The sequence below is a fragment of the Protomyctophum parallelum genome, assembly GCF_964188405.1.
Source record: "Protomyctophum parallelum genome assembly, chromosome: 6".
Classification (NCBI taxonomy): domain Eukaryota; kingdom Metazoa; phylum Chordata; class Actinopteri; order Myctophiformes; family Myctophidae; genus Protomyctophum; species Protomyctophum parallelum.
In genome coordinates, this window is record NC_139701.1 from 41,507,515 (window position 1) to 41,531,652 (window position 24,138).

Consider the following 24,138-nt stretch of genomic DNA (forward strand, 5'->3'; position numbering starts at 1 on the left):
TTTTTTTTGTGAAAATAGAGATACCCTGTATACACACTACATACTATGTTGCTTTGTTTACTGTTGACTGATAAAACTGTTTCACAATAAGCAGTGGTGGAAATTAACAGTACATTTACTAAAGTACTGCATGCAAGTACAATTGAGGTATTTGTACTTGAACTTGAGTATTTACAATTTCCAACACTATTACTTATGCTCCACTACATATCAGATCCAAATTATGTACTTTTACTACACCATTATTTGAAACCTTTTTACTACTAGTTACTTTGTAGATTTAGATAATTATTACAAACCATACAACCCATTTAGGCCCGACGTAAAAAAGAAAAGAAGATGTGCCGCATTTTTACGAATTTTCAAAAAGTAGCAGACCTACAAGCTCGTAGCGCGCGACTCTGTGGCCCGCTATGAGCTTGTAGATCTGCTATTTTTCAAAAGCTAAAGTATAACATAATGCTTAGTTAAAACACCAAAAGGGGTTCCTGTCCAGAATGGGTTAACCACTTCAGCCCTACTGTATATACATTTGAAAATAGCCGATCTACAAGCTCACAATGAGGCATAAAAGGCTCCACAGCCTGACAGAGGGCTCTGTAGCAACATGAACAAGATAACAGACATACTGAATAACCATTGATCTGCAAAGAAATGCAATGAGCAGAACACAATCAATTGGTTGATTGATCATGACTCATCTAGAAGTGAACAACTACAATCAAAATGAAGAAAACTAAGTGTTCAACTGAATATCGTCATCAGTATCCTTAACATGTCTACCATGTCTTACACAGCTCTGCTGTACCTCCATAGTCCCAAAGCCATATCCCTGGATAGAGAGGTTGTGTGAACGTGGTTTGAACTGTGTGGAGGAGGGTCATTGTGTCAGAAACACTGTAGAAGGACAGGGTGCCTGCCTTGTGATCCAGATACACCCCCACTCTGGAGGAGACAGGCCCTGACACTGTAGTGTAAACACTGTTGTGTCTGAACCTGTAGTCGCCACCAGAGCACCGTAAACACCAGGATTTATCATTGGATCCAAAGCGGGTTCGTCTGTCGGTGTCTTTATAACAGACTGCTATACCAGCCTCTATACCACTCCTCTCTACTTCCCAGTAACGACGTTCAGACAGACCCTCTGTACACAACACCTGAGAATTGAACCCTACAAATCTCTCTGAATTATCAGGGTAAGGTTGTTGTTGTTGTGTTCTAGTCACCTTCCTCTTCTCCTCTGACAGGGAGAGCTCTTTGTGTATTGTGTTCATGTCCAGAGACAGAGGACAGGAATCTGTGAGAACACACGACAAAAGAAAATCAAAACCTCATGAACCTCATTGTGTTTAGAGTTAATAATTCTCTCAGATCAAACTCATTAGACCGAGCTTCAAATAACATGTCAGGTTGAAACGTCAACGTTCAGAAACAACATTCAACATGGACTCACATTGTAAGAAGTCCTTTCTGGTCTGAGGCTCCGCTGGATCATCAACATCAACTGCACACACTGGAGACACAAGAAAACAGTAAACGTCTAATACTGAAGGATGGATTCAACTGAAGTTACAAAACGTTGAAACTATTATAGCTCGATAGTAAACATTGCTTTAGTAAACAGAAAATACATTTTCAGGGGTTACAACTTTCAACCAATCAGGATAGAGAACTCCTTAGATCATTAAATAAATAAAATATAATAACAATAACATTCACAGGTTGATGTGGACTCTCACACACACACACACACCAGTGTGTCACACCGGGAGCGATCCATCCGTTCCCGAGTGACGATAAGCTGAGATGTGTGTGTCTCACTTAGTTGTATACTCGCGCGCGCACACACACACACACACACACACACACACACACACACACACACACACACACACACACACACACACTTATTATTAGCACCGCGACACATTGTGATTGCCCGTCATCGGAGCTACAGTTGTAGTTTTGTATCTTTGCATCTGGAAGTCGAACCCCGCTCATCTTCAATGTGTCAGCTTTGCATCTTTGCATCCAGCCTTCATCATAATAACAAAAGGCTATTTCAGGCTTTTTGTATTTATTTCTCAACGTAATTATCATGAAATAAAATATCTGCTGAAACCGATACATTATTACCGATTGTGACGGCCCTGCCCCCTCTGCCTCTGCTCAGTAGGCTATCTGGCAGCCTGGGTGATTAGGGCAGAGTGGAGCAGGCCGTCAACTGTGTACACCTGAGTGGGGTGTGGTCTGGGAGAGTATATAAGGGCCTCTCCTTCCATGCTCTCAAGCCAGCTATTTTACCTTCCTTTCAAGCAGTTGCACACCTTTTACAACACTCACACACAGCACACTCCATACATCCATACACTGCATACATGACTGATTACTGACATTGTCACATCTCATACCAGTTTATTTGATTATTGCTTACTTATTTTAACTTAGAATAATAAATATAATATAAAAGGTTTGCCTTGTGTGTGGACTCCCTTTTTGTCATGTATTGCCCTAGAGTGCATGACACAGATTATTACCGATATCGATATTGCATTTTAATGCCGATAACGGTTCGATAGCGAATTGCCCATCCCTATATAGAACGCAGCGTTTGTGACATTCTGCGTCTCACCTTGACCAGGTACAGGAGGCCCTCGTTGGCCTTGGTGTCGCTGTCGATCCGGAAGTGTCCGTCGGCGTTGCCCTCGCTGATGGAGAACTTGGCCTTCCAGTTCTTGGTGTTCTCCTGGTCCCGGTCGTCCACGGGGATCCGGAGCACCAGCGCCCCCGCCGTGTTCTCCTCCACTGTGGCCTTGTACTGGAGGGGACAATACAGTAGTGTTGTGTGTACACTTTAAACCAAGCACTGTGGCCTTGTACTGGAGGGGACAATACAGTAGTGTTGTGTGTGTACACTTTAAACCAAGCACTGTGGCCTTGTACTGGAGGGGACAATACAGTAGTGTTGTGTGTACACTTTAAACCAAGCACTGTGGCCTTGTACTGGAGGGGACAATACAGTAGTGTTGTGTGTGTACACTTTAAACCAAGCACTTGCAAGCATTTTCGGTGTGGAGTTTGCACATGTTCTCCCCATGTCCCCTATAGGGTAGGTGCCCTCACATGTTCTCCCCGTGCCCCCTATAGGGTAGGTCCCCTCACATGTTCTCCCCGTGTCCCCTAGGGTAGGTACCCTAACATATTCTCTAGGGTAGGTACCCTCACATGTTCTCCCTGTGTCCCCTATAGGGTATAGGTACCCTCACATGTTCTCTAGGGTAGGTACCCTCACATGTTCTCCCTGTGTCCCCTAGGGTAGGTACCCTCACATGTTCTCCCTGTGTCCCCTAGGGTAGGTAGGTACCCTCACATGTTATCCCTGTGTCCCCTAGGGTAGTTACCCTCACATGTTCTCCCTGTGTCCCCTAGGGTAGGTACCCTCACATGTTCTCCCCGTGTCCCCTAGGGTAGGTAGGTACCCTCACATGTTCTCCTCGTGTCCCCTAGGGTAGGTAGGAACCCTCACATGTTCTCCCAGTGTCCCCTAGGGTAGGTAGGTACCCTCACATGTTCTCCCCGTGTCCCCTAGGGTAGGTAGGAACCCTCACATGTTCTCCCCGTGTTCCATAGGGTAGGCACCCTCACATGTTCTCCCTGTGTCCCCTAGGGTAGGCACCCTCACATGTTCTCCCTGTGTCCCCTAGGGTAGGTACCCTCACATGTTCTCCCTGTGTCCCCTAGGGTAGGTAGGTACCCTCACATGTTCTCCCCGTGTCCCCTATAGGGTAGTTACCCTCACATGTTCTCCCCGTGTCCCCTAGGGTAGTTACCCTCACATGTTCTCCCCGTGTCCCCTAGGGTAGGTAGGATCCCTCACATGTTCTCCCCCTGTCCCCTAGGGTAGGTACCCTCACATGTTCTCCCCGTGTCCCCTAGGGTAGGTAGGAACCCTCACATGTTCTCCCCGTGTCCCCTAGGGTAGGTATAGGTACCCTCACATGTTCTCCCCATGTCCCCTAGGGTAGGTAGGAACCCTCACATGTTCTCCCTGTGAATCATGGTCTCTATACTGCCTCTCCCTGGTTGGAATAAGGTGTATCTTCCTCGCTCTACGTCCAACCGCGGGCAAACTCTCCCCTGTCAGGTGAAAAAGAAAAGCGGCTTGGGACTCCTCATGCATTGAAGGAAGCATGAGGTCAGTCAGTCCGTTGCTCTCCCCAGATTGGCAGACGGAGTGTATATATAGTGCCCAGGATTACATTAGATAATTGACACTGAGAACCTTTCAAAAACAGCAGATCTACAGACCCCACAGAAGCAAAGATATGAGTTAAAATGTTCACTCTGTAAGTCTGTAACAATATAGATCCAAAGATTTGAGGAACATTTTCACAGATTATCAAAAATAGCAGACCTACAAGCTCATAGCGCGGCACTCGGTGCCGCGCTATGAGCTTGAAGATCTGCTATTTTTCAATAGTTAAAACACCAAAAGGGGACCTTTAAAGCCTCGGACAAAGCCAACAGCCCAGTTGACAAATCATGACAATAAACACATTCTTTGGGCGGAACAGAACATTTGAAAGACGAAAAAAGGGCAGGGTACAACACTTTTATTGTTGTTTTCCTTCTTTCTAATTATTTGTTCGTCCCAAAAATATGTTTATTGTCATGATTTGTCAACTTGGCTGTTGGCTTTGTACGAGGCTTTTAAGGTCTTTAAAATAAATACTTTTTGAAATGTCTATGGGAAAATGAATGGGGAATTATTTCTGGAACGCTCTATAGACATACTTCCACCTTTATAAAATCCATTGAACCCTTAGAAATGTACTGTTGTGTCCAATATTTGATTAATTTCTTCTATTTTTGAATATGTATATTTGTATGTGCCTTTTATTTCAATGTATCTTTGTTAATGCTACAAGATACCGAGGTTGTGGCTCTTTCAGAGCGGGAACTCTGGGGGGAGGGAGGGGTAAAAAAAATCAACATTTTTGTATGCTATTTTTTACTCATATGTGAATAGAAAATTAATAAAGAAACTTTGATCAAAAAAAGAAATGTACTGTACAGTAGAGGGTGATTAGAAGAATTATAAAACCCATTTAAATCTCATCTCTCCTTTGAGTAATATTCTTGCTTAATTCTTATTTTACTGTCCAATCTGACAGACAGCCTACTGTGTACCATCGGTATGTTTCTAGTTCAAACATCTCCAGTTGCCTTCTGGCTTCATCCATCCATGTTTACTATGAAAAACAATTAACACTTTTAAATCTCACCTCGGTTTGATATCTGTGGCCAAGTTGTCGTCAGGATGTTGTCCAGTTGGTCTCTCAGACCAGACACGACATCAGTCACATCTGTGAAGGACCTCAGAGGACAGACGACCACACTGGGTGAGACTGGAGATCCAGTGGAACTGGAGAGAGACTGGAAACTCTGGAGAGAGACAAGCAGAGACACCAGTAAACCACTTTAGACAGGGATGATCAATGATGATCAATAGATCACTGCATTGATCACAATATTGTAGAGTTGAGCTGATGTCCTTGTTGTTTATTTGAGAACGCTGACGTGTTTCGGCAGAGCCTTCTTCAGAGCAGACTCAGGGCGCTTTCACACCCAAAGTTCGCTTAGAAGGTCCGGATCAAGGACCAAGGACCAAATATTTGCATTTTGATTTTGGTCCGTTTGGTGTTCACACTGGAATTTGTAAAGCGTACCAAATATGTAAACAAATGACACGTGGACATGTTAAGCGAACCAAATAGTGGGGGGGAAAAGAACATGAGGGGAAATCACTGTCTACAATTTTTGCAGGGGCAACCTTCAGTCACACAGGGAGAGAAGAGAACAGCAACATGACAGGCAGCAACAACTTGCTATTGCATTCATTCTTATTAATTATTTTATTAGCCAAATAAGAGCAACAGATGAACAGAGGAGCAGGTGTTTGAACAATAATGTGCTTGCTGCTGAATGCTGATGCATAAATTCACGGAGACGTATAGCCTACAACAAGGTATCCCCGATAAAAAGGACTTTTCTTCCATGTGTGCACCTTCACCCATGTTATTTCTGCGCATCAAATCGGCGCCGCGGCGGGCATTTCCATGTCATCTTATGGTTTGGTCAGTTGGTTATTGAGCTTCAAGTCAGAACAGCTCCGCTGCAGCTAATTGAGTTGACCTAGTTTTACGTCTTTTGCTATAGTGATGTAATCAATTAATCATTTGGGACCACCTGTGTATAGCTTATTTAACATTGGCTTTTTCTCTATACCTGCGGCCTGCGCGACATGGATGATTTTAAATATTTCTCTGTCTCTGCGTCTCTCCCATATAAATATATGGGTCTCTCCCCCAGTCCCCTCATGTGCGTGCGCGCCCACGCGCCCACAGACACACACACACACACACACACACACAAAAAGGAGGGGACACGAGTTGAAAGAGAAACTCGCATGAAGACTCATGCATCGCAGATTCGCATGCGTGGCGGCGGCCGGCGCATGATTAAAATAAACAGATCTACAAGCTAACATTGTGTGCCATACCGTGCACCATTCCATGTCGATAACTTGTACATTTTGCGCATGTGAACCTCGTATGCTGCGCTGCGCCTCGACATATGTATGCGTCTACTATTAAAATCAGACTGTCAGCTGTCATATGATCCCCGTAAAAAAATACATGCTTTTATAACTATAATTATTAATGCAGCCTCACAACTGCCGACGCCCGACGGCTATTTTGCCTATCGTCCTGTATTTGGTCCTCTATAAAGTCCGAATGCATTCACACCAGTAACGAACCGCACCGTGGTTCGTTTGGAAGCGAACCGAGTTCGGCCTTTTTTAGCGGACCATGGTTCGTTTCTTTGATCCGCACCAGAGTTCGTATGCACGTTCACACCAACCGAACCAAAGGGGTAAGCGGACCATGGTTCGTTTTAAACGAACCAAACATGTCCGGTGTGAAAGCGCCCTAAAACGTGATGAAGAAGGCTCTGCCGAAACGCGTCAGCGTTCTCAAATAAACATCAGTCTTGCATCTTTTATTTTAGAGTGCTGCTTTTTCCATTTAGTTGGTTTATGAGTTTAAGTTATTGAAAAGCTGAGCTCCCACTGCCTTAAACAAAGGGCAGTCTCCAGAGGAGGCACACCTGTTTTTTCTTTCTTTATGCTGATCGTTTAGGTCTGCTAGTTTTTGAAAATGTTTGATTTTTTTTTTTCAAAATGGAAACAATTATGCCCTTATTGTGATGATCTAAAATGATTGTGATTAGGTGATTATGTAATAATAATGTTATTCTTTCAACTACTATTATTATTATTATCTACCAGCATGAATAATGTCATGTTATGCCATGTCATGTAATCTACTATAATGTAATACATTAAATTACAACGTAATGTAATCACTTGATGGAATGGGATGAAATATGAAGCCGATTTGTTCTTTCAAAACCAAAGTGTCAAAAAGCCACGTGTGGAACCTGAATGAATGTGATGATGTCCTCAGTGTTGGACAGCTCCTCCAGCTCAGCATGTCTCCTCTCCAGCTGCTCCAGGGTCTGTTCCTGCTGTCTCAGGAGAGCCTCAGTCTGAGCCACTGCATTCTGCTGCTGTTCTCTGATCAGTTGTTTGAGCTCACCACGTCTTCTCTCAATGGAGACCATCATCTCACTGAAGATCCTGTCACTGGCCTCAACTGCTGCATCTGCAGACCTCTGCTTAGCACACACACACACACACACACACACACACACACACACACACACACACACACACACACACACACACACACACACACACACACACACACACACACACACACACACACACACACACACACACACACACACACACACACACACACTTTTATAAGTTGGCTGTTTTCAAACTCATATCATGTCACCTGGTGCCGCAATATGAGCTTGTAGATCTGCTATTTTCGAAAGTGTGTAAATATTCCAATATATTTGTATAGCAAACATTTTGAACTTAAATCTTTGCTTCTGGAGGTCCCTGGAACAAAGTATTCTGAAATGGGGGTCCGGTCAGCGGCCAAATACATCTCATTTTAGGGTCCTTGACATTAAAGAGTTTTGAGAACCACTCACGTTCAGGGCCTCCAAGACCTGTCTCAGGTCTTTCAGCTCCTTCTTTTTCTCCTGGATCTTCTGCTGGACTTCCTCCTGACTTGTCACCAGCTGTTTCTGCAAGAAGCAGGAAGAGAGACAGTTTGGTTTGTAAACATTATTGTGGACTTTTTCATGTCGGGACACCAATTCCATCCAATCAGGAGACATATCAGGTCCGTGGAGAAATATAATCTGAATTTGGGCGCAAAAAAGTTTGAGAACTAACTGTTTTAGAAGGCATTTCTGATTTATGCTTTTAATGTCTCTGACACAGATATTAAGACTATATTTAGTCTTGCTTCCATCTTTAAAACATGATCCATCTTATGATTTGTCTTCAAGTGATGGTGGTGCTACCTGTTTCTCTGCCTTCTCTGCAGCAGCTGACACCGTGTCATGGCCCTTGTGTTCTTCCATGGTGCACAGATAGCAGATACACTGTTGGTCTGTGCGACAGAACACCTCCATCAGCTTGTCATGACTGGTGCACATCTTCTCCTGCAGTTTGTCGGTGGCTGGGACCAGCTTGTGCTTCTTCAACACAGGAACATTGTAGTGAGGCTGGAGGTGAGTCTCACAGAAAGAGGCCAGACACGTCAGACAAGACATGAGAGCTTTGCGACGTCTGGCTCCGGTGCAGAAATCACAGGCCACGTCTGATGGACCGGCGTAAAGCGGAGCAGCAGGAGACTGCTGAGCTCCTGTACTGCTCAGCTTCATAACCAGCTGGAAGTAAAGAGAAGAGGAGGGGAGGTCACTCACTGAGGAGACATTCAACACAGTAAAGAGAAGAGGAGGGGAGGTCACTCACTGAGGAGACATTCAACACAGTCATTGTGAGCTTCATGGTGATAAACACATTGTAACATTATTTTAAAAGGTTAGAGTTGCCTTTTAAAAAATGTAGCCTACAATTTACAGTACACTCTTAACCACTAGGACAATTATGTTTGCCCTAAATGAAAGACAAGAGTGTCGAAGTGTCCTTGAGCAAGACTCTGAACCCCAAATTGCTACCGATGTGCAGGTTGGTGCCTTTGCATGGTTTCCTCCGGCATCAGTGTGTGAATGTGTGTGTGTGAATGGGTGAATGTAATGCACAATCTCTGTAAAGCGCCTTGGATAAAGGCGCTATATAAATGCACCATTTACAAGCCAGGAATAGGGGCACTATGGTTTACTGATTAACCAGTGCAGTGACTAACAAAGTTAAAGATCAGAGTATATTACCCTAGTCAACAAAATGACAGAATAAAGTACGTACCAGTGGTTCTCAAATTAATATGCATTTGTCCACGGACTCCCGTCCCACCTCAAAATACTTTTGCCAGGGACCCCCATAGAAGATTTATGTTTCAACAAATATATTGCATATCGTGTTCAGATATGCGTTGTGAGCTTGTAGATCTGCAATGTTCAAATAGCTGATGTATAGGTTTACAGTGGTTAAACAGACTGTGATGCACTATTAACACGTTTTTATGGATGGCCTTCAACTGCCTCACGGACCCCTGGGGCTCCCCAGACCCCACATGTAGTTTCATGTGTGGTTAAGTGTAACTTGTAAGGTCATCTCACCTCAGCCAGCAAGGTGTTCTTTCTCAGAACCGGTCTAGGACTGAAGCTCTCTCTGCACTGGGGACAGCAGTAGACTCCAGTGTCATCATACTGGTCCCAGTAACCCTCGATACAGCTGCTACAGTAACTGTGTCCACAGTTTAGAGTCACTGGTTTCTTTAGAATGTCCAGACAGACAGGACAGCAGAACTGGTCCTGGTCCAGCTCACATCCCTGTTGTTGTTCTGACATTTCACTGACAACCACTTTCACACCGAGAGAAAACACACAACACTTTGGTTTACTCTGAAAACAGACGGAGAGAGAGAGAAAACACAGCTCTGAGTTTACAGTTTTACAGGTTTACAGTGGTCAAACAGACTGTGATGCACTATTAATAAGTTTATATGGATGCCCTATAATTGCCTCAAGGACTGTGATAATGCTAGCCGTTGGCCGGAGGTTCCAGCTGGGAGTAGACGGGTCCACAAGTATATTTCAGGCATTTTATTTACCTCCAAAGTGCAGTGACAATACAAAAAGTAATAAATACTGGCCAAAATAACATTTCCATAAATAGGAAACAAATACACCTGCTGACTAAACTTTAAGAAAAACAACCGAGACACTGTTACAGGCTATCATTGATGAGGTCCTGGCTTGCAGCTCTCCTTGATGTCTCTTCTAGCCTCAGGTAAACACTGAACTCCCTCCACCTGCAGCAATCCTGCTCTCAAACAGGTGGGGCAAATTATCCTCTAATCAGTTGTGATCATTAACTCACCACACGGCTATAACTAAAGCCTACGAGTAATCTTTCACACTATCTTTTTAGAGGAATATACAATAAACTACATTTCATTTACTAAGACAACATAATACAATGAAAAAATGCAACATAAAAAGTAACAAACACCCCTCCTCCTCCACAGTAGCCTACTTAATTGGCAACCTCCAATCTAGAGAGGGGCTGACAGCGCTGCAGAGGAGAGACAGGTGACAAACAGACCAATGCAACTTCAGTGTCAATAAATACAAATAGACATTTTAAACCCTTTCAACCATTGTGTCTATATGGCACGGGCTGGCCTGGCCCGTGACACGGACCCCTGGGGCTCCCCAGACCCCACATGTACTTTCATGTGTGGTTAATTGTAACTTGTAGGTCATCTCACCTCAGCCAGCACTTTGGTTTACTCTGAAAACAGACGGAGAGAGAGAGAAAACACAGCTCTGAGTTTCATTTCTTCTGAAGTGAACTGGGAGTGGTGAGACTTCCTGGATATTTGTAGGAGGCAGCTATTAGGGTTTTAAAGAGACAGTGAATGAATGTGTAGCACAGACAGATAAGTTCACAAACGAGAGAGAGACAGAGAGAGAGAGAGAGAGAGAGTTAATATAACACAGATCTGTTTACACGTTTATTGTATTGTTTATTTGTTTTATTGATTGTTTTGTTCCACTTTTGCTTAGGCAATGTAAACGTATGTTTTCTCATGCCAATAAAGCTCCTTTGAATTGAACTGAGAGAGAGAGAGAGAGAGAGAGAGAGAGAGAGAGAGAGAGAGGGAATAAGAGCATGCACTCCACACGCACGACGCACACACACCACAATGGGGAGAAGAAAACAAATTTGTTTTTGTTCTCTTGACAGAATGAGAGTCACATAGTTGTCAGAGATGGAGGGTGTTTTAGAATTGTTTTTATTGAATATATATTTGCACACTAACACATCATATAAATATGCTTTATGCCTAATGAATGAGAACAATAAAAATACAATATTTTAATATAATCTTTTAAGAATAGAAAACCGTCACTAAATGCTGTCTGAAATAACTCCTTATTTAGGAAGACTAAGCAAGCATACAATTTAATAGTTTAGCCTCATAAATCCCTACACTCAGAAGACTACTTCCTGTTCCAGTGAGTCAGCCACAACAGTGATGAAAAGAAAAAGAAAAAGAAGGAGAAACACACATTTGTTTTCTCCCGTATACTTTCACAGTAGACTTACATCATGGTACAGTTGTGGTCATGTGTGTGTGTTGTGTCAATGTGTACGTGAGAGAGAGGGAGAAGAGAGGGGCAGGGGTGAGGTTGGTCAGTAATTGCATATTTGAGTTGCAGTGATATGCTGAGGTATAGGCCTACTGTATGTGTGTGTGTGTGTGTGTGTGTGTGTGTGTGTGTGTGTTGCTCCTTTACTGTAAAGCAGGTGGTTTAGGACAGGTAATTAACACACATGGTGAAGCTGAGACGTCTGACACACCTGATATGTCTGAAATCAACAATGAGACGTTAATCCACTTTCATCCCTTTATCAGCAGCACTCCCTTCAGTGTCCCCTCACTCCCTTCAGTGTCCACTCACTCCCTTCAGTGTCCACTCACTCCCTTCAGTGTCCACTCACTCCCTTCAGTGTCCCCTCACTCCCTTCAGTGTCCACTCACTCCCTTCAGTGTCCACTCACTCCCTTCAGTGTCCCCTCACTCCCTTCAGTGTCCCCTCACTCCCTTCAGTGTCCACTCACTCCCTTCAGTGTCCCCTCACTCCCTTCAGTGTCCACTCACTCCCTTCAGTGTCCACTCACTCCCTTCAGTGTCCACTCACTCCCTTCAGTGTCCACTCACTCCCTTCAGTGTCCCCTCACTCCCTTCAGTGTTAGCCTGGTTAATAAACCAGACCGAATCAGCCGTTGGCAAAAAAAAATTGCCTACCGGCGGATTTCGGTCTGGAGAGGCTCAATTGTACGCCCATTTTCTACACACGAAAACGTGTGCGCCCAATAGGGACACGGTATGCAATATGGGCGGGCATAGGTACAGTGACGTTCAATGCTTGAGACCTTTGACTGACAGTAGCTCTGACCAATTGCGTCAAAGAGAAAATGTTTCCCTGGAAATGAAATCCAAGCTGAGCCTCCCCAGACTAATGTCCCACGGATCCGTGCGATATTAGTCTGGTTTATTAACCAGGCTACTTCAGTGTCCCCTCACTCCCTTCAGTGTCCACTCACTCCCTTCAGTGTCCCCTTTTACCCTGTTTAATGAAGATTAGATCAACTATGTCATTGTGCTTCTCAGACTCAGAGCGTCTCTTCTACACTGTCTCTTCGAAACCCCTGAAACTATCAAAACATGGAACTAATCATGGAATTAGTGTGCTGGTCTCTGTACGTGATGGACATTTTTTTTCTCTCATGTAAATTGGGTTCTGGAGAGCCCGCTCAATACCCTGATGGATCTTCCCCCGACTATCAGCGTAGAAGAGGCATTATTTGGATTTATGGTGACAAGATTTCTGCTGATTGGGCTGTGCATTGGTCTTGCGTACCGAAGAATTGGAAAAATGGCAACGCTGAACAGCCCCTATGCTGCCTGCCATGATAGACTCGTTGCCTTGGAGCAGAGATTGTTGGGCAGGGCACTTGGGGAGATGCACCAGAAGATGGACACGATCTTGGAACAGGCCAGCGCCCTGCAGATGCATCAGAAGATGGACACGATCTTGGAACAGGCCAGCGCCCTGCAGATGCATCAGAAGATGGACACGATCTTGGAACAGGTCAGCGCCCTGAGAGCCATGACTGAACAGAGAGCCATAACGGACATAGAGGAGAAATAGCCATATTGGACACACATGTCTACACACAGCCGCCTTCTACCCCCCCCCCCCCCCCCCCCCCCCTGCAGCTAGGTATCTTTTTTTCCTCCCCCCCGCGCAGCTCATCCCTTCGATGGCTTGCGTAGGAAGAGAGCTTTTTTTATGCCTGGCCCAAGCCCCCGCCACCCCCACCCAGAAACGTGCCTGCACAGCCGAGTATTATCATCTTACTTGAAATGTGATGTGATGTCTTCTTACCCCCCCCCCTCTCCACCCCCCCCCCTATCCTTCTTCTTCCTCTTTTCTTTTTTTCTGATGCAAGAAAGCTGAGGGCAGCGCCGAAATATGGCTGCAGCTGTGTAGCTCTGATTGTTGTCTCTGTCCCCGTAACTGCAATGAGTGCCTGCACAATGACAAATTCCTATCAACTTCTTGACATGGCAAATAAATATTGAATCTTGAATCTTGAATCTTCTTCTGCTTTATTGTAAATATATTAAGATTATATTGTAGATTATTGTGAATCTATTAAGGACCGTGAGTTGTATTCACTTTCGGGGTGAGTTGTCCGGACAACTTACTCGGAGAGGCAAAAAGGGTGAGTTGTCTTGTTACCAGCTTAACATGCCTATAAACTGGGATTTTATACATAAAGAATCATAACAATTATGCACTTGGTGACAAGTTTTAGATTTTTGGCATGGTGTTAGGTATGGGCATGAGGTTTTCAAAAACCATCGCAAACGAGTTGGGCTCGCCCCCTAGTGGTCCGTTTGCAATGAATCCAATGTTAAATAGGCCAGCATTGGATTCATTGCAAACAGACCACTAGGGGGCGAGCCCAACTTGTTTGCTGTGGTTTTTGAAAACATTATGCCCATACCTAACATCATGCCAAATATCTAAAACTTGTCACCAAGTGCATAATTGCTATGATTTACATTTTGCAGCTATTGTGGACGCAATCTTGAAAACGATGCCTTTCCAGAAGTATTTTGTTCCTACATTTTTAGTGTGTTATTTAGCATACCCAATACTAATAGAATCCATTGAAAATTTTATTTCAATTTTATCCCTTATTATGGTTTTTAACCATATACTGGCCCTTTTAATATTAGATTCATTGCAAACGGACCACTAGGGGGCGAGCCCAACTCGTTTGCGATGGTTTTTGAAAACCTTATAGCCATACCTAACACCATGCCAAAAATCAAAAGCTTGTCACCAAGTGCACGATTATAACGAATTGACACTCATAAGCCTGTGGACCCCCATTTGAAAGGATATGGGGACCTCCAATAAGAGAAGACTTTTACGGCTCTAGCAGTGATTCTCAACCATTTCAATTTCAAGGACCCCCAGTCCATTGAGACTTTTAAGTCTCTGCTTAAGACCCATTCTGACCTGAGATCAGATTCACACGAGGTTTCCACTGGACACACACTGGTCTGATGAACCCATTCTGACCCGAGATCAGATTCTAAAAATGTCAGTCGTTCTTTGATTTTTCAAAAATAGCAGACCTACAAGCGAGTGGCGCGCTACGAGCTTGTAGATCTGCTATTTTTCAATAGCTAAAGCATAACATGATGCCAACACCAAAATGGGTTCCCGTTCAGAATGGGTTAAGACCCATTTTTTCGACCTGGCTTTTAATCACAGCCTAGTTTAAATTACAATATTTTATCTGATCATCTCTTATCTTAGTGTCTCATTATATCCATATGTACCCTCTTGATATTGATGTTTTGATCTTATTTGATTGTATTGTTGATGCTATATGTCGTTTTTAAATGATTTGATGTATTATCTCACCTGCCTTAGGTCACTCTGGATTAAGAGCGTCTGCTAAATGCCTAAATAAATTGCAGAGGTGGAAAAAAGTTAAAGTATTAATACTGTAATGTAGAACTGCTCCGTTACAAGTAAAAGTCCAGAATTCAAAATTTACTTGAATAAAAGTGCAAAACTTATTGTATTAAAATGTACTTAATGTACAAAAAGTAAACATACTCATTGTGCGGAATGTCCCATCTCGCAAGTTTTCAAATGTATAAAAATCTTTTGAAAAGAGCCGATCTACAAGCTCACAATGCGTCGCATCGTGACGTATTGTGAGCTTGTAGATCGGCTATTTTCAAATAGCCTGAAATGTATATAGGGCTGAAGTGGTTATATAGGCCTATATATAATTATTCTCTAATAATAATCAAAATCTACAAAGTAACTAGTAACTAAAGTTTTCAAATAATTGTAGTGGAGTAAAAGTACACATTTTGTAGAAGTAGAAGTAAAGGTATTGGAAATTGGAAATACTCAAGTAAAGTCCAAATACCACAAAATTGTACTAAAGTAGGCTACAGTACTTAAGCAAATGTACTTAGTTAATTTCCACCACTCCTAAATTGTGGAAGGAACAACCTCTGCCCCAATTATTCAAATAGGTGCCTGGGGCACCGATTTCCAAATTTGACTGAGGGACTGCCATTGGATTTTTGGGAATTTTCGTTTTTTTCATGTCATATGAAAGCAGGGAATCATAGCTTCAAATTTACATATTGGTTGTTCAGTTTGACCCACAAGTTTTGGAGATATTGCTTATAGATTCATGTCTTGCAGAAAACAGCGAGTTGAGAAAACAGGCTTGAATTTGAAACTAAAGGTTCACTTCTGTGGTCTCTTAACATTACAGCTACATGTTTAAGCATTTATTTCATATTTACATATTATATATATTTAGCTCTGACACTTATTTCAGACATGCTCTGTATGTGAAGAGTCTGCCTGTGCTATTCATTTTGGGGAAAAAAATAGTTTTTTTCTCCTCTGGAGAAAAGCTGGAATGTGCAATGGCAGGATCTGGTCACAATTTTATGCAATAGTGTAAACACAAACATTGATATGTTGTATGTATACATTGAAGACAAAAGTGAGGAGGCAAATTCTGATTGTACGATGATGAGAGCGCCCCTCACTTCACATTTTCTAAGCGACCATGCCCGAAAGGACTTCTTGGTCCGTTATTGTATTCATCCGTTTCTTTTCTTCCTCTTCCTCTTCTTCTCCTTCTGCCAAAAATAGCAGGTTTGGCTGAAGCGTGCAGTCGGTTCTTGCGAAACTTGGCAGTATGGTAGAGGGCCATGCCAAACGGTGAAGACACGAAGCCCACAACCAATGGCCAAAGGGTGGCGCAACAGCACTCAATTGAAAATGCAAACATTGAACAGGCATAGCTCATGAAACCATTGACCGTCTGGCGTCTGCAATAAAACTTCGATAGGCATATCTTCATGCTGAACAACTTTCATGTTCTGACTTTTGACCTCTGACCTTTAGATAACCCTCCATTTTGAATTATATGAAAAACAGTTCATATCTATCTCCTCCAGGGATATTTCATCAAAATGCACGAACATTTCTACAGTAGATTTATTTTAAGTGAAAATAATTAGGGTTTCATGAGCCAATGAAAATTGCGGTTTTATGAAAATTCTTCTTCTGCCTGTAATATACATGCGCGTCACATGTTTATGAAATTTCACAGTTTGGTAGAGGGTCATGCCAAATAGCACTGAAACCAGTCTTACTCCATTTGGTCAAAGGAGGGCGCTAAAGCAATTGTTTAAAAACGAAACATTTGAACAGGCATAACTCATGCTTCGTTTAGCCAAATGTCATGGCACTTGTTTCCACATTAGCCATGGGGAACACATCTGTCACTTTGACCAGTAAGCTCCGCCCTCAGATTTCCCACCATTTCGAGCAGTTAAAAAAAAAAAGCCTGATCTTCTGCCAGGAGTTTTGAGCAATTTGCGTGACATTTTCTGAACACAATCTATGGACCATTACTGAAATCCCAGTTGAAGAGAAGTTTGTACATGTATGAAAGCAGGGATAACAGGCACTTTGAACAGGCAAAACATGCCTTGTCTGTCCGTCCGTCTGCGGTACAAATGCTGGGTGACCTAATGTGGCACTCTTGAGCAGCCTAAAAGGGCATATTGTTTGGTCCCGTCTTATCGCTGCTTGCAGCTATATTTAGTTTTTAGTTTTTTTTAGTTTTTTTATCCCACGATTTTGTAATCGATTTCTTTCAAATTGCCTAAACTGTATAATCCTGGGTGCTCTGCCAACCTGGGGAGAGGCCCGAACTGAGCGCATGCCTCCGATTAGACCAGATCTACCAAGATGTTGATTCCTGGTTAAGCCACTGGTTCTTCTTACATGTCTGTGAGTTTCTTTTTACTTTCGGCGGCGACCCAGAGATAAAACGCATTGTATCAACATGGGGGATCTGTGAGCCGAATGCATATCAAACTGGGCGCCCTTGAAATGAAAAACGTTGGGTTTAGCAATACATTTCATTTTCTCTCTCCGACGACACTCACAGCATGAAGTGGGTGAAGACCGCCATGATGGCGGCGCTGATGAGGCCGGTGATCGGAACGGTGAAGACCCAGGCGAGGAAGATGTTCCGGAACAGGCGCCAGTCCACGGCCGTCCTGGAGCGCAGCCAGCCCACCGCCACCACCGAGCCCACCTGGCAGTGGGTGGTGGACACCGGCAGGCCCACGTTGGAGGCAAACAGCACCGTCAGCGCCGAGGCCAGTTCGATGCTGAAGCCGCTGGACGGCGTGATGGGAGTCAGATCCCGGCCCAGGGTCTGCATCACCCTGCGGCCCCACACGCACAGCCCCACCGAGATGCCCACGCCGCCGTAGAGGAGCAGCCAGACGGGAGTGGCGGCCGTCGACGCCACGGAGCCGGTCGAGAACACGATCCACAGGGCGACCAGGGGGCTGACGGCGTTGCTGACGTCGTTGCCTCCATGGGCGAAGGCTTCGAAGCAGGCGGTGACGATCTGCAGGGACTGGAAGAGGGCGGCCACCTCGGGCCTGTCTTTCTCCAGCTTGTTGTTGTTGTTGTTGTCGTCGTCGTTGCCGTCGCCCTCCTCCTCTTTCGCCATGTCGAGGGTCACGTGGACCTCCACCTGCATGCCCTCCGGGGTCATGTTCTCGGAACTGGCGTAAATGTCGCGGTTGTCCACGCGGACAAGCTTCCTGTCCAGGCCGGCCGAGCCCGGGCCCTCGTCGCCCTCCTCGCAGGCGCGGAACACGCCTTCCCGGTGCTTCAGGTCACCGTGCATGCCGGTGATGGCCATGGCGTAGGAGGTGTAGCTGTTGTTGTGATGCATCAGGTCCCGGTGGAGGTCTGAGCCCTTGTGCACGGTGTGGTACTGGCTGTAGCTGTTGCCGGGGACGTAAACCGGCATGCCGCTGTTGGCCTCGGCCAGATTTGCGGCGGCATCGGCTTGGCCGTCGCTGTCCTCCAAGACCCGTTGGTTGACCTCCTTTTCTTGATCGGGGACACTGCCAGGCGGCTGGGGCTTAGCGGCGGCCACTTCAATCTTCCTTTTCAGGTACGGGCAGCCGACGAACCAGACCAGGACGCCCGTGAGCGCGGCGAGGCCCAGAGAGACGATCACGTCGCCCCACCAAGGGATCTTGTCGAATCCCAGCATCGGAGCGCCGGTGAACATGATGGAGAATACGTTCACTCCCATGGTGAAGGCATAGAAGACGGGCAGGGCCTTCAGTCCATTGGGCACGGGGTCTTCCTTCTGCAGGATGAACCTGCGTACAACGTAGAAAACAATTCCCGACATTACACCGGAGAGCAGAGGGCTGAGGAACCAGGACGCCACGATGAGAACGAGTTCACGCCAGTTGACCCCGTGCAGACCGTTGGCGACCAGGGAGAAGCCAATGGTGGCGCCGACAATGGAGTGGGTTCCAGAGATGGGAAGCTTGAAAAAGGAGGCGACCAGGTGCCACGCAGCGGAACCAACCATCGCACTGAAGGAGCCGGCCATCAACAACTCCTCAGAGCCCTTGAACAAATTAACGTCGATGATGCCCTTCCGGATGGTGGCGCCCACTTTGGCCCCGATGAACACACACCCGAGCGTCTCGAACAGGGAGGCCAGGATGCAGGCTTGCCTCAGGGTGACCACTCCGGAGCCCACGGCCGTGCTGAAGGAGTTGGCGACGTCGTTGGCGCCCACGGCAAAGGCCAGGATGAAGGCCACGATGAAGCCAGCGATCAGTAGCGGAAGGTACGCTGTCATCGGGCCCTCCTGGATGGCTAGGGCTGCTACTGTGCCCGTCAGCAGAATTGTAGCCGTCGTTGTTGAAACCATGGTTACAGAATGGACTAACCTTAATACAATCTTAATGGGGATGAATTTTCCTAATCAGTACAGAGTACAGAATTGCAGTCTATAAAGATCAACTGTTCAAAAAGATGCTTAGCCAGCAATTAAGCCCAGCCTGAGCTTATGAGGTTATGATAAACAACTTGACATGATTACAAAAAGACCAAGTCGCCCTTTAAGAATAACCTTGGTGGTTTGGTTTGGTTTGGTTTGGATGGAGACCTTTCCTTTCTTATCAGCTCTTGACGCTTACTATCTGTCGTTGCTTGCAGACAAAGACGGCTGGTTGACTGTGATCTGCATTTTTAAGGAACACACGCATCGCCACTGTGACGTCAGCCTATGTGTCACAAACACCAAGTGGTGACACACAACTTACATCATCAAGCTACGGCAGAAAACATCGATAAACATTGTGCTATTTAACACAAACAAGACCGGGTCTAATAACAGCTTGGCCTCACTGGGGGATAACATTTTAGGAAATCTCTCATAGCCATAATTAATTAATTAAAGCCTATATAGAATATTATTCCTACATCAATGTTTTCACCAGATACCCCAAGTGGAATATGGGATACAGGGTATGTGGCACTGGGCACCTGCAGGGACATCTGGGCACCTCAATGTAAAATTGGATATTTTGTCCAAAATATAATAATAATAATAAATAAATCATACCCGTGTAAAGTGAGGGACGCTTTTATCATCGTACATCATCATGAGACAACATGTCTATTTTTGCTCAGACACATAGGCCTAAGGTGTACATTCTCCATTCATTGTGGGGCGACTGTGGCTCAGGAGGTAGAGCAGGTCGTCCAATGATCCGTGGGTCGGCAGTTCGAATACCGGCTCCTCCTGACTACATCCTTGGGCAAGACACTGAACCCCGATGTGCTGGTTGGTACCTTGCATGGCTTCCGCCGCAATCGGTGTATGTGTGTGTGTGTGTGTGTGTGTGAATGGGGGAATGTAATGCCTTGGATAAAGGTGCTATATTAATTTACCATTTTTTTATTTTACCATTTATTGTCAATGGGAATTTAATGTTTGTGTAAGGTGAAAATCTACACTAATAGCTGAATATAGGAGGGGCTAGCGCCCCTCAAAAATGGTCATGGTCAATAATGGTAATATAACATTTACGTGAAGTGAACATGATGCACGGCACATCGTAACCAGACTTAATTTCAACGTCTTGTTTATGCCCCAACATGATGGATACACAGGTTTTGTATAGCCATTTGCAGCGATTGTAGAAATATTAGACCTTATTGTCGAACGTTTAAGCATATTCTCATCATGTATACTTTATTTTAATTAAAAACTATTTTTTCCAAGTATTTACAGGTATCTCTTTTATACATTCTGGAAGAATAGCCAATTTTACACCGAGGTGCCCATGCATTCTCCTGAGCTTCTCTTTGAGCTGCATGTAGACTATACTTGATATGTCCAGCAGATGGGAGTGTTCTACAGAGCAGCTGATTGTGTGTTTGATTGATTGATTGAACTATTTATTAACAGTTTGCAGAATTACAGTACAATTCAAGCACAACTCAATACAAAGACTGTTAACTGTGAGTGGACGACCCAATAAAGCATTACGCTTGTTTACAAGAGGGTCCTTCAATTCATCAAAAAAGGAGTAGGAGTGGTGCGGTAATACAAGCCTCACTTGATGTAACATGGAAGTCTTCAACACGCACATACAATACGAAGAAAAGCGGGAAAATGTACGTCATCTTGTCCCCACAGGTCTCATATTTGCCATCGACAATGGAAGGAGAAATTAGGTCAAATGTCCGCAACAAAAACATTAAATGCCATTGACAATGAAGGGAAAATGTACGTCCTCTTGTCCCCACACGCACGTCTCATATTTGCCATCGACAATGGAAGGAGAAATTAGGCCAAATGTCCGCCAAATATGACGTAAATTTGTGGCAACAGGCATTCTGATTGGCCAGTATGAGATGATGTATATGATGATACACACGGGTGTGATTTTGAACAGTTTATACACAGATTTAGGTGCTGTAATATATATATATATATAAGCACCTATGTGAATATATATATTGGTTAAAAAAGTAGAGCCTTTGTTCAGTATAGGGGTCTCCCCGCCTATCCTGCTCAGCCGCTCTTTAAAAGAATCACACCCGTGTGAAGTGAGGGGTGCTCTTAACATCGTACACCATCATGACGTAACATGTCGATTTGCTCAGACACCTATGACTTAAATTCTCCATTCATTGTCGATGGCATTTAATGTTTTAAATGAAATCTACACTATAGAGCTGAATATAGGAGGGGCTAGCTATAGTGCCCTTCAAAAACAAAATACTTTCACATGGACCACCAAATTCATCCAATCAGGATGACATGCTCACAATTCTCTTCCCCAATTAAAATCTGTTATTTTCATTATCATAATTTCAATGTCAGGCAAAGGGCCCAAAGTTACAGTACAGGTACATTTCATGAATAGGCAACGTATAGGCAATGGGGCCCAGAGCAATAAGGGCCCACAAGAGCTCATTCAAGAATCCACCAACAGGTGGATTTTTGCAAAACACATTTTTGAAACAAAATACCTCAATTCATCTATACTCATCAAATAAACATCCTCTTTCTATACTTCTGCTTTTATGAACGTCTCGCTGGTTGCTGCATTGGTATATTCTCACTTATAAAGCTATTCTTGGTAATCTCCCACTTTACATTTTGTTTTGAACTTGTCCAAAAGTCTCTCAACCTCAGCTCAAATGCTTGGCTCCTGGAATGACCTACAGACCAGACTCAAACTGACTTCTGTGATTCAACCTCAGCTCAAATGCTTGGCTCCTGGAATGACCTACAGACCAGACTCAAACTGACTTCTGTGATTCCCCTATAGTGAGCTTTAAAAGGATTGCCATGGGCACACTTCCCAGACATTGCTCGTGCTTTGACGTATAGCAAAATGTTGGTTCTTTTGCTTTTTAGTTTATTAGCAAATTCCGTTGCTTAGTTTTTATTTATTACTAGCCTTTGTTGGTTGCGTATAATTAGACGTTCCTGCTCTCCCGTTGAGCTTCTTCGGTAGTGGGTATACTGTAATCATGAGCGTTGCATGTTTGTCCCGTTATTGTCTTGTATTTATTGTTATACTGGCAGAGCTGTGTTACTTATTTTGCCTCTTCTCTTGGCCAGTTCACACTTGAAAAAGGGACTTTAGTCTCTATGTGTTAAATAATGGTTAAATTAATTAAATAAAAATAAAACCTTGTCTTCTGCTGACGCCAGCATATCTTGTATTAAGCATGAAGGAGGAAAAAAAAGGTTCTAATGGATTGTAAGGCGATTAGATAAGGTGCACATTCATTACTTAATATTACAAAACAAATATGACATAGGCCTATCATGATACAAGCATGTTTATCTACCCTTATCAAGTCTCAACAAGCTGCTAAATACTTGCTTACTGTCTGTTAACCCATTTAGACCTGATACGATTCTACAAATGTCTTCTAAATCAAAAATGGGTTAACCTCCTAGCAGGTATAACAGAAGTATACTTTCTGTTCTGACACAAAGCAATGTCATGACATTCTTCTTTTGATTCTCAGGCAAAGACAGGAGAATCAAGAAGGATTTTGTCAATTTACTACCTCCAGTATACTGTAAAAGCAGCCTTAATGTTGGTGGGACTGTGCAGAACTGTGAAAATAACATAATAATAATACACAACAAAGTAAAGTAATAGTAATAATAAGTAATACTATAGCATTAGAGTTAGAGTCTTGTCATACGGTAGCTTATTTGTGCGTGAAGAAATATGTGCAGATATGTTTCCTACAGCAGCATTGTCAAAAAGGGCACAAGAAATCCTAACAATTTTTTCTATCTTCAGCAGCAGTGTCAAATCAAAAGTGCAAAAAAGGCACAACATTTGTCTGCTTCACTCCGATATATATATAGTTCCATGTTTTTGTTTTTTGACAATGTCCTGACAGGGAAAAAAACTCTTTCTAAAGGGCCATTCACACTGAGCGCCATAACTAAAGCTATATCGTTCACCTACTACTACTACTACTACTACTACTACTACTACTACTACTACTACTACTAATAATAATAATAATAATAATAATAATAATTATTATTATTATTATTATTTTAATAAATATAGTTGGCGTGAATTCTCTCATCCACTTGACGAGAACAATTGTTAATTTGTTACAACCATATTATTATTAATAATAATGTTGCCTATTACTTATTGCAAATGAGATAACAGACAGATTTGCATGACTTAATTGGAGAATGCAAATGAGATAACAGACAGATTTGCATGAAAAAAAAGGAGAAAAAAAAGTAATTTACTTTACAAAACAGCATCGTTGGTAAATTATATATTGTCGCACGCATGCACGCACGCACATGCATGCACGCACGTCACACGCACACACACACACACACACACACACACACACACACACACACACACACACACACACACACACACACACACACACACACACACAAACACAATGAGTGTGCAAAAACTCCACCAAAATAATGTGGATCACAAATACTAAGTATAAGGACTCAAAAAGTTGTCT

General features: G+C 43.7%; 2 protein-coding genes across 2 annotated transcripts; both read right to left on the bottom strand.

The window, feature by feature from the left end:
- Positions 1-427: 427 nt before the first annotated feature.
- LOC310859965 (tripartite motif-containing protein 16-like) lies at positions 428-10,039 on the bottom strand. The gene is made up of 8 exons (XM_083766732.1): positions 9,730-10,039; positions 8,509-8,877; positions 8,131-8,226; positions 7,504-7,740; positions 5,286-5,445; positions 2,633-2,818; positions 1,454-1,513; positions 428-1,297 (listed from the first exon to the last, which is right to left on the bottom strand). Exons 1-8 carry the CDS (start codon positions 9,958-9,960, stop codon positions 780-782), a joined length of 1,857 nt encoding a protein of 618 aa, XP_083622858.1. The 5' UTR covers positions 9,961-10,039; the 3' UTR covers positions 428-779.
- A 7,659-nt stretch (positions 10,040-17,698) lies between these two features.
- LOC310859966 (sodium-dependent phosphate transporter 1-B-like) lies at positions 17,699-19,513 on the bottom strand (the record flags this gene model as incomplete). Its single annotated transcript, XM_083766733.1, has 1 exon — positions 17,699-19,513. The coding sequence occupies one exon, from the start codon at positions 19,511-19,513 to the stop codon at positions 17,699-17,701; it is 1,815 nt and encodes a 604-aa protein (XP_083622859.1).
- Positions 19,514-24,138: the final 4,625 nt, after the last annotated feature.